Source organism: Coregonus clupeaformis, chromosome 9, assembly GCF_020615455.1.
Source record: "Coregonus clupeaformis isolate EN_2021a chromosome 9, ASM2061545v1, whole genome shotgun sequence".
Taxonomy (NCBI): Eukaryota; Metazoa; Chordata; class Actinopteri; order Salmoniformes; family Salmonidae; genus Coregonus; species Coregonus clupeaformis.
In genome coordinates this window covers 23,986,060-23,999,841 of record NC_059200.1, presented here as the reverse complement: position 1 = coordinate 23,999,841, position 13,782 = coordinate 23,986,060, and the positions used below count along the sequence as shown (strand labels likewise).

The 13,782-nt window shown below is 44.0% G+C and overlaps 1 protein-coding gene across 1 annotated transcript; it reads left to right on the top strand.

Annotated features, from left to right (window-relative positions):
* The first annotated feature begins 11,479 nt into the window (after positions 1–11,479).
* On the top strand, positions 11,480–12,728 carry LOC121574526 (C3a anaphylatoxin chemotactic receptor-like). Its single transcript, XM_045222760.1, has one exon. The coding sequence runs from the start codon at positions 11,480–11,482 to the stop codon at positions 12,479–12,481; it is 1,002 nt and encodes a 333-aa protein (XP_045078695.1). The 3' UTR covers positions 12,482–12,728.
* Positions 12,729–13,782: the final 1,054 nt, after the last annotated feature.

Sequence of the window (13,782 nt, the reverse complement as noted above, 5' to 3'; positions counted from 1 at the left end):
CCAATCCCCCATATATTTTTCCATTCACGTACATACATATACATATACATACATATAAATACATATACATGCACATCCTTTTTTAAAATATACAATGGGGAAAAAAAGTATTTAGTCAGCCACCAATTGTGCAAGCTCTCCCACTTAAAAAGATGAGAGAGGCCTGTAATTTTCATCATAGGTACACGTCAACTATGACAGACAAATTGAGAAAAACAATTCCAGAAATTTACATTGTAGGATTTTTAATGAATTTATTTGCAAATTATGGTGGAAAATAAGTATTTGGTCACCTACAAACAAGGAAGATTTCTGGCTCTCACAGACCTGTAACTTCTTCTTTAAGAGGCTCCTCTGTCCTCCACTCGTTACCTGTATTAATGGCACCTGTTTGAACTTGTTATCAGTATAAAAGACACCTGTCCACAACCTCAAACAGTCACACTCCAAACTCCACTATGGCCAAGACCAAAGAGCTGTCAAAGGACACCAGAAACAAAATTGTAGATCTGCACCAGGCTGGGAAGACTGAATCTGCAATAGGTAAGCAGCTTGGTTTGAAGAAATCAACTGTGGGAGCAATTATTAGGAAATGGAAGACATACAAGACCACTGATAATCTCCCCTTGATCTGGGGCTCCACGCAAGATCTCACCCCGTGGGGTCAAAATGATCACAAGAACGGTGAGCAAAAATCCCAGAACCACACGGGGGGACCTAGTGAATGACCTGCAGAGAGCTGGGACCAAAGTAACAAAGCCTACCATCAGTAACACACTACGCCGCCAGGGACTCAAATCCTGCAGTGCGAGACGTGTCCCCCTGCTTAAGCCAGTACATGTCCAGGCCAGTCTGAAGTTTGCTAGAGTGCATTTGGATGATCCAGAAGAGGATTGGGAGAATGTCATATGGTCAGATGAAACCAAAATATAACTTTTTGGTAAAAACTCAACTCGTCGTGTTTGGAGGACAAAGAATGCTGAGTTGCATCCAAAGAACACCATACCTACTGTGAAGCATGGGGGTGGAAACATCATGCTTTGGGGCTGTTTTTCTGCAAAGGGACCAGGACGACTGATCCGTGTAAAGGAAAGAATGAATGGGGCCATGTATCGTGAGATTTTGAGTGAAAACCTCCTTCCATCAGCAAGGGCATTGAAGATGAAACGTGGCTGGGTCTTTCAGCATGACAATGATCCCAAACACACCGCCCGGGCAACGAAGGAGTGGCTTCGTAAGAAGCATTTCAAGGTCCTGGAGTGGTCTAGCCAGTCTCCAGATCTCAACCCCATAGAAAATCTTTGGAGGGAGTTGAAAGTCCGTTTTGCCCAGCGACAGCCCCAAAACATCACTGCTCTAGAGAAGATCTGCATGGAGGAATGGTTCAAAATAACAGCAACAGTGTGTGAAAACCTTGTGAAGACTTACAGAAAACGTTTGACCTGTGTCATTGCCAACAAAGGGTATATAACAAAGTATTGAGAAACTTTTGTTATTGACCAAATACTTATTTTTCACCATAATTTGCAAATAAATTCATAAAAAATCCTACAATGTGATTTTCTGGATTTTTTTTCCTCATTTTGTCTGTCATAGTTGACGTGTACCTATGATGAAAATTACAGGCCTCTCTCATCTTTTTAAGTGGGAGAACTTGCACAATTGGAGGCTGACTAAATACTTTTTTCCCCCACTGTATTTTCCTTCATTACTTTCCAACCCCACCACCCCTCCCCTAATTGGAGTAAACAATTGAACAACAACTCTTAGGCCTCTACTTCCAGCTTATACATACTATATACATATTATGGACACAGTCCATTTTTACAATAGTTATATTTTGTTTGTTTTTACTCCTGAACTTCCTATTCTCTCAACCTCTCCTATAATTTTCATGATGTCCATCCGGTTTGCTTCTATATGCCATATCTTTCGAACTGTGCTCTTTCACAAAAGTTCTCAACCTATAACCTATATACTTATTATGGACACAGTATGTTTTATATTAGTAATCTTGTTGTTGCTAGTTGTTATTAGTCCCAAACTTCAGCACCATTCAAATTGGAAATAAACATTTTTGCTAAAAGTAGTATTATATTATTGATCGATTGACTGACTTTTCAGATCACCCAGTAGTGCTATCTGCAGGGTTAGCTGCAGGTAAATATTGCAATCCTTCAGCCATTCCTGGTCCTGTGACCTAAAACAAGCTACAAATGGACAGTACCAAAACAAATGATCTAATGTTTCTATCTCTATTATGATAACGACCCTTTGGGCAGAAATTCGCCCATCAAAGCCACGCATGTCTCCAGGCTGGTCCTCGGCTTCCTCGTCCCCTTGTTGGTCATCGCTGTCTGCTACCTGCTCATCGGCAGGAGGATGAGCAGCGGTCGATTCAAGTCTCAGAGGTCCTTACTGATCATTATGGGAGTGGTAGCGGCGTTCTTTGTATGCTGACTGCCGTACCACACCATAGGGATGTTGATGCGGTATGGAGGGCCTCGCACAATGTAGCACCCTCTGAGCTGCTCTCTGTCAACAGCTGCCTCAACCCTATGCTGTACTTGTTCATGGGCCAGGAGTTCAAGGAGAGGGTCAGGGTCTCTCTGTGTAAAGTATTTGAGAATGTGTTTAGTGAGGATGTCACTAGACGCAGTGTTGGTTAGTATATATCATTGGGATCACGTAATCTGTATACCAATGTTAAGTATCTGTAATCAACCCAGATCTCTTTTAAAAATACAATTGTTTTTATTACAGTCCCTTGCTTAAAGAAGAGCTGGTTACATTTTGGATTACTTTATATAATATGAGGATAACAACTGTATAAATATTAGCATTATTCAAGCATTATTATAAATATTTGCATTATTCAAGTGTGCAACATTATGTGCAATATGGTTTAGATGAGAAGCTCCTGAATAGTTTGAATAGCTAGCCTGCTTCTGTTTGTCTATGTACTGTGGCATCCACAAAGGGGATTTGGGGCTCAATGCTGTAGTGGTTTGTATAGTCATTACTCTGTAATGTTAATCTGTACCATCCTCAATCATCTCTGTTACATATTTGATCAAATAAATCAATCATATTTTGATCAGTAGCTTTCTCTTTGGGTATAGATAATGTATGATGTCACACTTCAGAAAGCGTCACATGATGATGCTGTATAGCAGAGGATGTTTATTCTAATTCAGTCATTTGTTCATCACATCTAACTGGAAGGAAGAAAAAACTAACAGCATGGTCTTGCCTAGATTATTCTAAAATAAATGCTAAAATAGACACCCTAAATGCATTGACATTCTGTAAATTCAAAACACACTTCACTCTTAAAACATTTCATCAAACTGATGATTAATAGATGTTCAGTCTTAGTGAGGATGTGTTCCACTCTGAGGCATGTGAGAATAAAACCACTCATTTGAATAGATCAGAATGCATGTTTCAGAGGTGTCCTGGAAAATGTTAGTTCTTTTTTCTGAGTGGAGAAGAGGTAGACCTCTAAAATGTTAGTTCCTTTTTCAGAAAAAATTACATTTTTCAGAAAAAGGAACAAACATTTTTCCAGACACCTCTGAAACTTTTCACGTGCATTGTTGTTTACTTAAATTAGTGGTTTTATTCTCACATGCCTCAGAGTGGAACACATCATCACTAAGACTGAACATTTCCCTAAGTTTAGCTAAATGTCTATTCATCTAGCCATAGTATTGATAGAAACTCAGCAAAAAAAGAAACGTCCCTTTTTCAGGACCCTGTCTTTCAAAGATAATTCGTAAAAATCCAAATAACTTCACAGATCTTCATTGTAAAGGGTTTAAACACTGTTTCCCATGCTTGTTCAATGAACCATAAACAATTAATGAACTTGCACCTGTGGAACGGTCGTTAAGACACTAACAGCTTACAGACGGTAGGCAATTAAGGTCACAGTTATGAAAACTTAGGACACTAAAGAGGCCTTTCTACTGACTCTGAAAAACACCAAAAGAAAGATGCCCAGGGTCCTTGCTCATCTGCGTGAATGTGCCTTAGGCATGCTGCAAGGAGGCATGAGGACTGCAGATGTGGCCAGGACAATAAATTGCAATGTCCGTACTGTGAGACGCCGAAGACAGCGCTACAGGGAGACAGGACGGACAGCTGATCGTCCTCGCAGTGGCAGACCACGTGTAACAACACCTGCACAGGATCGGTACATCCTAACATCACACCTGCGGGACAGGTACAGGATGGCAACAACAACTGCCCGAGTTACACCAGGAACGCACAATCACTCCATCAGTGCTCAGACTGTCCGCAATAGGTTGGGAGAGGCTGGACTGAGGGCTTGTAGGCCTATTGTAAGGCAGGTCCTCACCAGACATCACCGGCAACAACGTCGCCTATGGGCACAAACCCACCGTCGCTGGACAGACAGGACTGGCAAAAAGTGCTCTTCACTGACATGTCGCGGTTTTGTCTCACCAGGGGTGATGGTCGGATTCGCGTTTATCGTAGAAGGATTGAGCATTACACTGAGGCCTGTACCCTGGAGTGGGATAGATTTGGAGGTGGAGGGTCCGTCATGGTCTGGGGCGGTGTGTCACAGCATCATCGGACTGAGCTTGTTGTCATTGCAGGCAATCTCAACGCTGTGCGTTACAGGGAAGACATCCTCCTCCCTCATGTGGTACCCTTCCTGCAGACTCATCCTGACATGACCCTCCAGCATGATTTCCTGCAAAACAGAAATGTCAGTGTTTTGCCATGGCCAGCGAAGAGCACGGATCTCAATCCCATTGAGCACGTCTGGGACCTGTTGAATCGGAGGGTGAGGGCTAGGGCTAGGGCCATTCCCCCCAGAAATGTCAGGGAACTTGCAGGTGCCTTGGTGAAAGAGTGGGGTAACATCTCACAGCAAGAACTGGCAAATCTGGTGCAGTCCATGAGGAGGAGATGCACTGCAGTACTTAATGCAGCTGGTGGCCACACCAGATACTGACTGTTACTTTTGATTTTGACCCCCCCTTTGTTCAGGGACACATTATTCAATTTCTGTTAGTCACATGTCTGTGGAACTTGTTCAGTTTATGTCTCAGTTGTTGACTCTTGTTATGTTCATACAAATATACACACAAATGTTAAGTTTGCAGAAAATAAACGCAGTTGACAGTGAGAGGACGTTTCTTTTTTTGCTGAGTTTATTTTCCACCATTTAATTTGCCTGGCTACCCAGATATCTTGCTCCAGCCAAAATACGCACGTTCGTGTCTTACATTTTAGTAGACGCTCTTATCCAGAGTGCCTTACAGTAGTGAGTGCATACATTTTCATACTGCTCCCCTGTGGGAATCAAACCCACAATACTGGCAATTCAAGCGCCATGCTCTACCAACTGAGCCACATGGGACCGCACATTCTTCTCCACAATGAGTCTGGATCTGAGTACCTCCTGACCCTTCACCAAATGTGAACACATTCTAACTGTTCTGATTGGACCCAGAAACTGATGGGTTGAGCCAGAAAACACGTGGGTAAAGCAGCGTTTAGAAAATTCGTCATTAGCTTTGATACTCGGATTGGTTAGAGATGATTCAATCGCTGATGAATTTGTTTTGAACAACACCCTTCATTTTGACGTCACTACAACTGACTTCAACAATGGCAGTCTCAGACTGAAGTATGTAGCAAACAGAGCAGCGGAATAATTCAGTTTGAGTCGTCAGGCAACCAGTTAATGGCCACATGGCCTCTTAATCTCTACCTGGTACAGCCAGTAGAGTACTGGCCACCCATCTGAGCCTGGTTCCTCTCTAGGTTTCTTCCTAGTTTCATGTGTTCTAGGTAGTGTTTCCTGGCCACTGTGCTTCTGCATTGCTTTCTCTTTGGGGTTTTAAGCTGGGTATCTGTAAAGTTCTTTGTGACAAATGCTGATGTAAAAAAGGCTTTATAATATTGATTGATTGATAGTCAGACGCATGGTATTAGGATGAGTATATTCACAATCCCTCTCGGCCAGGGTGTGACACTCTACCCATTGGGCACAAACTGGTTGAATCAACGTTGTTTCAACGTATATTGTCAACGGATTGTGACGTGGAATCTACGTGGAAATACATTGGATTTGAAAAAAGTAATCAACTGTTTTGAAGGTGACATTTCAACCACAGGATTATGTCATCATGGTAAACTGTCAAGGGGTGCTTAAGGTGGGTGTGGTGCATGAATCAAGCGCAGGACGCAGAAGCTCAGTCCAAAAGACTTTAGTGCAATATTCACGTAGGAAAATAAGCCCGAAGGCGAAATCACGGCGCACACAGGCGTCAAACAAACGGCGCACTAACATGTGCGAAAAACCTCTCCAAAACACTGGAGGGAAGTACGTAGCTCCAACACGAAAACAGAAGAGCAATCACACACAAAGACAAACACAACCAACGAGAACTAAATAGGACACTAACGAGGACTAACAAGACACAGGTGTACAACATCAAGACAAAACCAAACGAACATGAAACATAGATCGGTGGCAGCTAGTACTCCGGGGACGACGACCGCCGAAGCCTGCCCGAACCAGGAGGAGGAGCAGCCTCGGCCGAAACCGTGACATAAACAAACTTCAACAGACTAACCTTGTATAGAATATATTGCATTTTTACCTTTAAAACAACATCTGATCTCAACCCCCCCTACAGGTGTCGCCCATCTTCCCCATTATCCCCAGTGTATTTATACCTGTGTTCTCTGTTTGTCTGTTGCCAGTTCATTTTGTTTCGTCAAGCATACCAGCGGTTTTCCCCTTTGCGCCTGTATTTTTCAAGTTTCTGTTTTCTAGTTTTCCCGGTTTTGACCATTCTGCCTGCCCTGACCCTGAGCCTGCCTGCCGTTCTGTACCTTGTCACACCATCCTGGATTATTGACCTCTGCCTGCCCTGACCCTGAGACTGCCTGCCGTTCTGTACCTTTTGGACTCTGATCTGGATTACTGACCTCTGCCTGCCCTTGACCTGTCATTTGCCTGCCCCCTGTTTTTGTAATAAACTTTTGTTACTTCTCAATCAATGTCTCAACCAAGTATTACCCAATTATCCACGTTGAAATGATGTGGTGTGCCTAGTGGGTACTTTCAATACTTCTTCTTTCTTGAACTTTATTACTCATTTTGTCACCTACTTCCCATCGATTAAGAGCGATTATGAAAACAAAGGCCTCCATCTCCACCAAAAATCTAAGTTAAAGAATAGGACGAAATCTGCAATAGGTAAATTTTTAGGCGACCCGGCCAAGTTCACCTAGAAATGTGAGTTATAGATCTGTCATTCTTATTGAAAGCATGTCTAAAAAGCAGTAGATATGTTCTATGTGCACTATTTCTATGCTTCCCGTTCTTAAGTTTAGTTTTTGCGTCTTTTACTTTCGATTTTGTACACCAGCTTCAAACAGCTGAAAATTCAATGTTTTTGGTTACTGAAAAGATATTTCACAGCGGTTTAGATGGTACAATGATTCTCTATGCTATACTTGCTTGTTTTGTCACATAATCTGAAATTAGGCGAACTATTAGAATTTTATCAACCAGGAAATGGAGGAGCAACTTATGCATAGTGCATTTAAAGTTTGATTTGATTTAGTCCTGTTCTTTAACTTTGAATTTTGGTTGAGATGGAGACGTGAATACAACATATCAAATGATTAATTTTCAGACAAACTGGAATTAAAGCCAGACTTAGTCAGTGGCACAGATGTAACTATCCAAGCAGAATATATATCTCCTTCAAATATTGATATTTAGTTGTGTAGACACAATTCAATGACATAATTCAATATCACTTTTGGAATACAATAAATAGCCTATTAACTTGTCAACATGTTAACAAATGATAGGTTGTATTCATATCTCCAACTCAACCTAAAATCTAAGTTAAGAATGTGATCATGCCAGTGGCTCAGATGAAGCTGTCCAAGCAGTAGGCTACATCTCCTTTAAATGTTGATATTTGGTTGCGTTGTCAACCAAACACAATTCAATATTACTTTTTTGATAGAGTAAATAGCCTAAGGTTAAGGCTATCTTACAAACAAATGTAACATTCAACCTTAAAATGAGTAACACATCCATGGCCACATTTTGAGGTTACTGTAACTATACATTACTTCTTACGTAATCATACAAAGCATGCATGTATGAGATAGCATGCATAGGTTGAGGCAGGTCTGTGGAGATCTTCACAAGGGCTGTAATAATCTGTGCAGAATCTCAAATGGCATTGTCATGTTCGTTTACAGACTGGTCGAACCAAGGCGCAGCGTGATATGCATACATGTTTATTTGAAACGAATAAACAACGACAAAACAACAAACTAAACGAAACGTGAAGTCCAAGGTACACAAACAACATACCTCACACGGAACAAGATCCCACAACCCACTAGTGCCAATAGGCTGCCTAAGTATGGTCCCCAATCAGAGACAACGAGCGACAGCTGCCTCTGATTGGGAACCACACTGGCCAACATAGATCTAGACATACTAGACTATAAACATAGATCTACACCACATAGAAAATCACACCTTGACTCAACAAATAAGAGTCCCCAGAGTCAGGGCGTGACAGTACCCCCCCAAAGGTGCGGACTCCGACCGCACAACCTTTACTTAAAAGGGTAGGGGCCGTGTGGGCATTCCGCCTCGGAGGCGGATCCGGCTCCTGGCGCGACAACCACCTATTCTACGCCTCCCTGTTGCGCCCCTGGTCTGGTCTGGACCTCGGCGCGCTGCTTCCCCTCTCCTTCCTCCCACTATACTCCAAGCCCTGTCTGGACCCTGGTGTGGGAGACCCCGAACCTGGAGAGGGGCTGACGTCTGGGTCTGGACTGGAGCCGCTGTCCGGAGCTGGATCAGGCACCGGTGGAGCGGACTGCTCTGGCTCCGGACTGGAGCTGCTGACTGGTGCCGGACCAGGCGCCGGTGGAACGGGCACGGGCCATGCCGGACTGGACACACGCACCACAGGTCTGGTGCGAGGAGCAGGCACGGGCCGGACCGGACTGGCGACGCGCACCACTGGCTTGGTTCGAGGAGAAGGAACAGGCCGGGCCGGGCTGGCGACGCGCACCACTGGCTTTGTGCGAGGAGCAGGAACAGGCCGGGCCGGGCTGGCGATGCGCACCACTGGCTTGGTGCGAGGAGCAGGAACAGGCCGGGCCGGGCTGGCGACGCGCACCACTGGCTTGGTGCGAGGAGCAGGAACAGGCCGGGCTGGCGACGCGCACCACTACCTTGGTGCGAGGAGCAGGAACAGGCCGGGCCGGGCTGGGAACACGCACCACTGGTTTGGTGCGAGGAGCAGGAACAGGCCGGGCCGGATTGGCGACGCGCACCACTGGCTTGGTGCGATGAGCAGGAACAGGCCGGGCCGGGCTGGCGACGCGCACCACTGGCTTGGTGCGAGGAGCAGGAACAGGCCGGGCCGGGCTGGTGACGCACACCACTGACTTGGTGCGAGGAGCAGGAACAGGCCGGGCTGGGAACACGCCCCACTGGTTTGGTGCGGGGAGCAGGCACGGGCCGTACCGGACTGTGGAGGCGGACTGGAGGTCTGAAGCGGAGAGCTGGCACAACCCGTCCTGGCTGGATGCCTACTTCCGCACAGTATGTGGGAGGCATTAGCACAGGATGCACTGGGATGTGCCAGCGCACTGGCAATACAGTACGTAGAACCGGCGCAGGATATGCGGGACCGAGGAGGCGTACTGGAGACCAGGAGCGTTGAGCCGGCACATCCCGTCCTGGCTGGATGCCCATCTTCGCACGGTACGTGCGTGGTGCTAGCACAGGACGTACAGGACTGTGCCGGCACACTGGCGACACAGTACGTAGCTCCGCATAACACGGAGCCTGCCCAGTCACACGCTTCCTCGCGTGAGTACAGGGAGTTGGCTCTGCTCTAACACTAGGCTCCGCCAACCACCCTTTTAGCCCCCCCCCAAAAAAAAATTCGGGCTGTTTCTCGGGCTTCTTCCTCGACCGGCGTCCTCTGTGTTGCCGTTGCTCCTCTCCTGTCTGGGCATCTACCTTCGCTCATGGCCCTTTCCCCGCAAATATCTCCTCCCACGACCACAACTTGCCCACCTGTGACATGGCTACTCTCTCCGCCTGGGCACGCTGCTTGGTCCTCGTTTGGTGGGATCTTCTGTCACGTTCGTTTACAGACTGGTCGAACCAAGGCGCAGCGTGATATGCATACATGTTTATTTGAAACGAATAAACAACGACAAAACAACAAACTAAACGAAACGTGAAGTCCAAGGTACACAAACAACATACCTCACACGGAACAAGATCCCACAACCCACTAGTGCCAATAGGCTGCCTAAGTATGGTCCCCAATCAGAGACAACAAGCGACAGCTGCCTCTGATTGGGAACCACACCGGCCAACATAGATCTAGACATACTAGACTATAAACATAGATCTACACCACATAGAAAATCAAACCCTGACTCAACAAATAAGAGTCCCCAGAGTCAGGGCGTGACAGGCATTGATCACATTCAACATGTACTTTTAATGTAATCTCAACTGCAATCCAGGTAGTTTGGTTCTGCTATTAGATTAAGCACAGTGATAACACAATCTATTGTATAAATAAACAACATATCTGACATTGTATTCCCATTTGAACTTTGCTGTACTTTTAAATGATTGAAAGCGCAGTGATAGACATTTGGCTGACAACTAAACCAAAAATCTGCCATTGTTTTTCCATTGTAATTTGGTTGTGCATTTAGATGGTTGAAAGCATAGTGATAACATATTGGAAATTCAGCTAACTTTTGCCTGTCTTTTTGAGTTGGTGAATATAGGTTGTAATCTCATTAATCAATGTCTCAACCAAGTATGACCCAATTATCCACATTGAAATGATGTGGTGTTCCTAGTAGGTACTTTCAATACTTCTTCTTTCTTGATCTTTATTACTCATTTTGTCACCTACTTCCCATCGATTTTGCCCTTCCCTATCACGTTCTATCCCTTTAAACTCAAAACCTTAAGCTAAGTGACAAAATCAGAACAGAGACCTGAAAGAAGAGGTACATTGGATGCAAATGTTCAGTTGAATTATAGGTGAGCTCTTGCACAGCACCTTTTAAATTATTAACTTGGGAAAACATAATTGATAGAGTGATACTATTTTCAAATATTTGTTTAACTTTGAAGAGGATTTGACACCCCTCTGTTTCATGACAGTAATAAGTAAGGGCCAACATTATCAACATTGGAGGTGCTAATGTTTGAATTTCAATTCGGTTAATGTAGCCTCATGGTATATAAACAGCAAGACTATTGCCATTAATTATGACTGGTTATAAGAATGACCTCACTGAGAACCCTTAGTGCAATGCTCAGTTAAGTTAAAACATAAAGTTAGAAAATGTTGTGTTTTACAATGAGTGACATTGTGTATCAAACAATTTATCCCCTAGTGACAACATGAATTTCTCAGAGGAGTACTTGGATGATTATTATGACATGTTCATTCAAACTGATCATTCAGAGCAGGTAAATCAGTCCATACGGGTGGTGTCCATGGTCCTCTACAGCATAACCTGTGTCCTCGGTATCCCAGGCAACGCCTTTGTCATCTGGATAGCTGGAGTGAAGATGAAGAGGACAGTTAAAACCGTCTGGTTTGTAAACCTGGCTGTAGCAGACCTCCTCTGCTGTATCTCCATACCCTTCTCATTGGCTGAAATCATACTGAACCAACACTGGCCATTCGGAGAGGCTATGTGTAAGGTTATCCCCTCTGTCATGTACCTCAACATGTTTGCCAGCATCTTCACCCTGGTTCTCATCAGCCTGGACCGCTTTGTCCTGATCATCCTGCCTGTCTGGTCCCAGAACCACCGGAGCATCGCCCTGGCCTGGTTGCTGTGTGGTCTGGCCTGGGTCCTGGCCCTGCTCCTCAGCCTCCCCACCATGATCCATAATGGGACCATCGATGTTAGTGACGACAACGAAGAAATTATGTGCACCTCTATATACCCCCTTGGCGAAAACAAAATTAGGGGCATCTTTTTGGCCATCAAAGCCACCCATGTCCCCAGGCTGGTCCTCGGCTTCCTCGTTCCCCTGTTGGTTATCGCTGTCTGCTACCTGCTCATCGGCAGGAGGGTGAGCAGCGGTCGCTTCAAGTCTCAGAGGACCTTCTGGATCATTCTGGCTGTGGTGGCAGCATTCTTTGTGTGCTGGCTGCCGTATCACATCATAGGTATGGTGATTGGGTATGGTAGGTTTGCCTCGGCAGGTGAAGCCTGGAATTGGTACCCTGTGGTCATCTCTCTGGCCTATGTCAACAGCTGCCTCAATCCTATCCTGTACGTGTTCATGGGCCAGGACTTCAAGGAGAGGGTCAGGATCTCTTTCCGTAAAGTATTTGAGAATGTCTTCAGTGAGGATGCCACAACACACACATCTGTGTCTCAGGTCTGAGTCCGAAATGTCTGATAACTCTCCTGGGTCGTATTCATAAACTTAGGTTATAGGGGACGTGTTGCCTTTATCTTAATGAATTCCTACGCTGGTACTTGATCACAAAACATTGTGACTTGTTGAGTCACTAAATGAGAATGATCTGGATGGTATGCATTAAAAAATATATTTTACAAGCAACAAAGTAATAATGCATTGTGAGGTCAATGCCTGATAGTAATATTGATTGCATTGATTTTGAATTCAATTTGATGACTTTGAATCGACATGGAAAACCGTCTGTGCCCCTGTGGTTGTAATGTTGCTTGCATTGCTTTTGAGGTTTTTGTAAAGCTGTTGTTGTTGTCTTATATTTTGTTACATGTATGTTGTGTAGAAAATGGAAGTGGGAGCCAGTATCTAGATTACTCTGATCAAGACATTCCAGGAAACAAAAGAAAAGGTTATCACATTTTCAAAAATAAACAGTCTAAAGATCAACTGGTCCTGGCTGGTTGGCATAGAAGTTCTCCACAAAGCCACATAGCAGTACTATAGAGCAATGATAAGCATCAGACTAACCCCATATGATGATAAACTTGACTAACTCCATATTATGTTTTTATTACAGTCCCTTGCTTAAAGAAGAGCTGGTTACATTTTGGATTACTTTATATAATATGAGGATAACAACTGTATAAAAATTAGCATTATTCAAGCATTATTATAAATATTTGCATTATTCAAGTGTGCAACATTATGTGCAATATGGTTTAGATGAGAAGCTCCTGAATAGTTTGAATAGCTAGCCTGCTTCTGTTTGTCTATGTACTGTGGCATCCACAAAGGGGATTTGGGGCTCAATAATGTAGTGGTTTGTATAGTCAATACTCTGTAATGTTAATCTGTACCATCCTCAATCATCTCTGTTACATATTTGATCAAATAAATAGATCATATTTTGATCAGTAGCTTTCTCTTTGGGTATAGATAATGTATGATGTCACACTTCAGAAAGCGTCACATGATGATGCTGTATAGCAGAGGATGTTTATTCTAATTCAGTCATTTGTTCATCACATCTAACTGGAAGGAAGAAAAAACTAACAGCATGGTCTTGCCTAGATTATTCTAAAATAAATGTTAAAATAGACACCCTAAATGCATTGACATTCTGTAAATTCAAAACACACTTCACTCTTAAAACATTTCATCAAACTGATGATTAATAGATGTTCAGTCTTAGTGAGGATGTGTTCCACTCTGAGGCATGTGAGAATAAAACCACTCATTTGAATAGATCAGAATGCATGTTTCAGAGG

Bases quoted from the DNA above. Each gene is read 5' to 3' on its own strand.
- LOC121574526 (XM_045222760.1), top strand. From the start codon at position 11,480: ATGAATTTCTCAGAGGAGTACTTGGATGATTATTATGACATGTTCATT.